At 51.4% G+C, this 2,072-nt stretch overlaps 1 protein-coding gene across 1 annotated transcript in view; it reads right to left on the bottom strand.

The window, feature by feature from the left end:
• The window catches only part of tp53 (tumor protein p53), a 6,377-nt gene extending 5,541 nt beyond the window's left edge, over window positions 1-836 (bottom strand). The window contains exons 1-2 of the mRNA XM_043682069.1: window positions 745-836; window positions 164-215 (exon numbers count right to left, since the gene is read on the bottom strand). Of these exons, the coding sequence (XP_043538004.1) occupies window positions 164-215; window positions 745-821 (129 nt within the window). The 5' untranslated portion in view covers window positions 822-836. The remainder of the gene's footprint in view (window positions 1-163; window positions 216-744) is intronic.
• Between the last annotated feature and the right edge of the window lie 1,236 nt (window positions 837-2,072).

Genomic DNA, 2,072 nt, shown 5'->3' with positions numbered 1-2,072 from the left:
ACCACCAACCCTCCCCAACGCTGACCCCCCCTCCCCCACATTGACCCCCTCATCCTCTTCCCCTCCCTCCCACGCTGATGCCCACCCTCACTCCTGCGAAAGCGGACGGTTGGAGCTGGTATTTATACCAGGGGCCCCCTCACTCCTGGGGTTACAGACTCACCAGCATTGGGAAGACATTCTCCAGGCCCACGTTGGCACTTGGTACCTCGAGCCTGTGGGGACAGAGGGAAACAGTCACACAGTGGCCCACCCATGTCACCTTGCAGGCAGTCCTGAGTGACATAGCCTCGATCTCAGGCAGAATGCTGCCAAGTCTTATCATCGACCACACTTCCCTCTGTATGAGGCTGATACTGTGCCCTGACGATTAAGACTTGAGTGTGATGCTGACGTACATGTAAAGCTCAAAACAGGGACAGGTGAGTATTCTAGATCAGAGTGGGCAAGGTGCCAGGAGACGCAGTAACAAGCAGTGGGTATCAATGTATCCATGGGGTGACACACACAGGAGAGAGACACAGATACACATACAGGTGGCACACACACACACACTAGCATAAACACACATGCACAGACACACAAAGAACATATACATGCAGACACTCACACATACACAGACAGACACAGAGGAACACTGCTGTGCACAGTGAGAAGGTGAACAAGCAGTTTCAGAGATGTGCTAGGTGTCACGATTGACGAAACCACAACTTTCAAAATCATTTCAAAGAAACAGAGACTCACTGGTTCCACAGCTCTCGAAAGGTCTCCTGACTTAGAGGTTCATCCAGTTGACTTTCTGTCATTGTGCCTGAGGACATGAATCAGAAATGGGAGTTCAGGGAGTAAGCAGTTTGAATCTCGTGTTGTACCCGTCCTGACAGTGTTTGAGGGTGAGACAATATAGACGGATCTTTAGCCTGCGCCTAACCCTGTGCTGTCTCTCTCTCCTGGGAATGTTTGATGGGGGACAGTGTTGAAAGTTTTACCTTGCATCTAACCTTGTGCTGTCTCTGTCCTGGGAATGTTTTGTTGAAAGTTTTACCTTGCATCTAACCTTGTGCTGTCTCTGTCCTGGGAATGTTTGATGAGGGGACAGCGTAGAGGAAGCTTTAGCCTGCGTCTAACCCTGTGCTGTCTCTGTCCTGGGAATGTTTGATGGGGGGACAGCGTAGAGGAAGCTTTAGCCTGCGTCTAACCCTGTGCTGTCTCTGTCCTGGGAATGTTTGATGGGGGGACAGTGTTGAAAGTTTTACCTTGCATCTAACCCTGTGCTGCCTCTGTCCTGGGAATGTTTGATGGGGGGACAGTGTTGGAAGTTTTACCTTGCATCTAACCCTGTGCTGTCTCTGTCCTGGGAATGTTTGATGGGAGGCAGTACAAAGGGAGCTTTGCTTTCAGTTTAAAAGAGTAGAGGACACTTTACTCTACGTTACGCCCCTGTGCTGTACTTGTCCTGGGGACTGTATCAATGGGGACAGCTCCATGGGGTTGGTGGGAGCTCAGGCACCAGATTGAATGGGCCAGCTAGCCCCGCCCCCTTCCACTTCACCGGAAGCGCCCTGGGGATTACGTCACCGACCAAAACAAAAACAGAGAGATGGGGGAGGAAAGGGGACATTCTAAGAAAAACACAATTTCCTGTTCCTGCGGGGAAAAAACACAGGAACGCAGCTGCTAACTCGAATTTAGCAAACAGAGAAGGTGGGAGAGGGGAAAAAAGATAATCGACAGCGTTTATAAAGGTTAAAAGGGATTTGTTATCCCCCCCACCCCATAATGGTTTGACTCGGATCAGAACCAAATGGAGGAGGGGTGTGCAGCAGAGAGTGTTAAACCGTAAAGGCTCGTTTCTAGGACAGAGGAGGATCACGGTCTGGGGGATTCAAAATTTCCAATTTTACAGTCAATCTGATCCCCAGCTCTCCAACCGGGTGAGTTTATTGACAATGATGCACGGCCCATGCTGCGGACCTCCCCCACACCGGGAATGGTACAGCCCACCACATCGAGCCCGCGTGTTTTCCTTCTGAATGGGGGGAGCGCGGCCCCGTCCAACGCCCCCCCCCCCC

This window comes from Chiloscyllium plagiosum, chromosome 43 (genome assembly GCF_004010195.1).
Source record: "Chiloscyllium plagiosum isolate BGI_BamShark_2017 chromosome 43, ASM401019v2, whole genome shotgun sequence".
In the NCBI taxonomy this organism is placed as follows: Eukaryota; Metazoa; Chordata; class Chondrichthyes; order Orectolobiformes; family Hemiscylliidae; genus Chiloscyllium; species Chiloscyllium plagiosum.
Note: the sequence above shows the minus strand (reverse complement) of the source record. Positions and strands in the feature narration are given on the sequence as shown.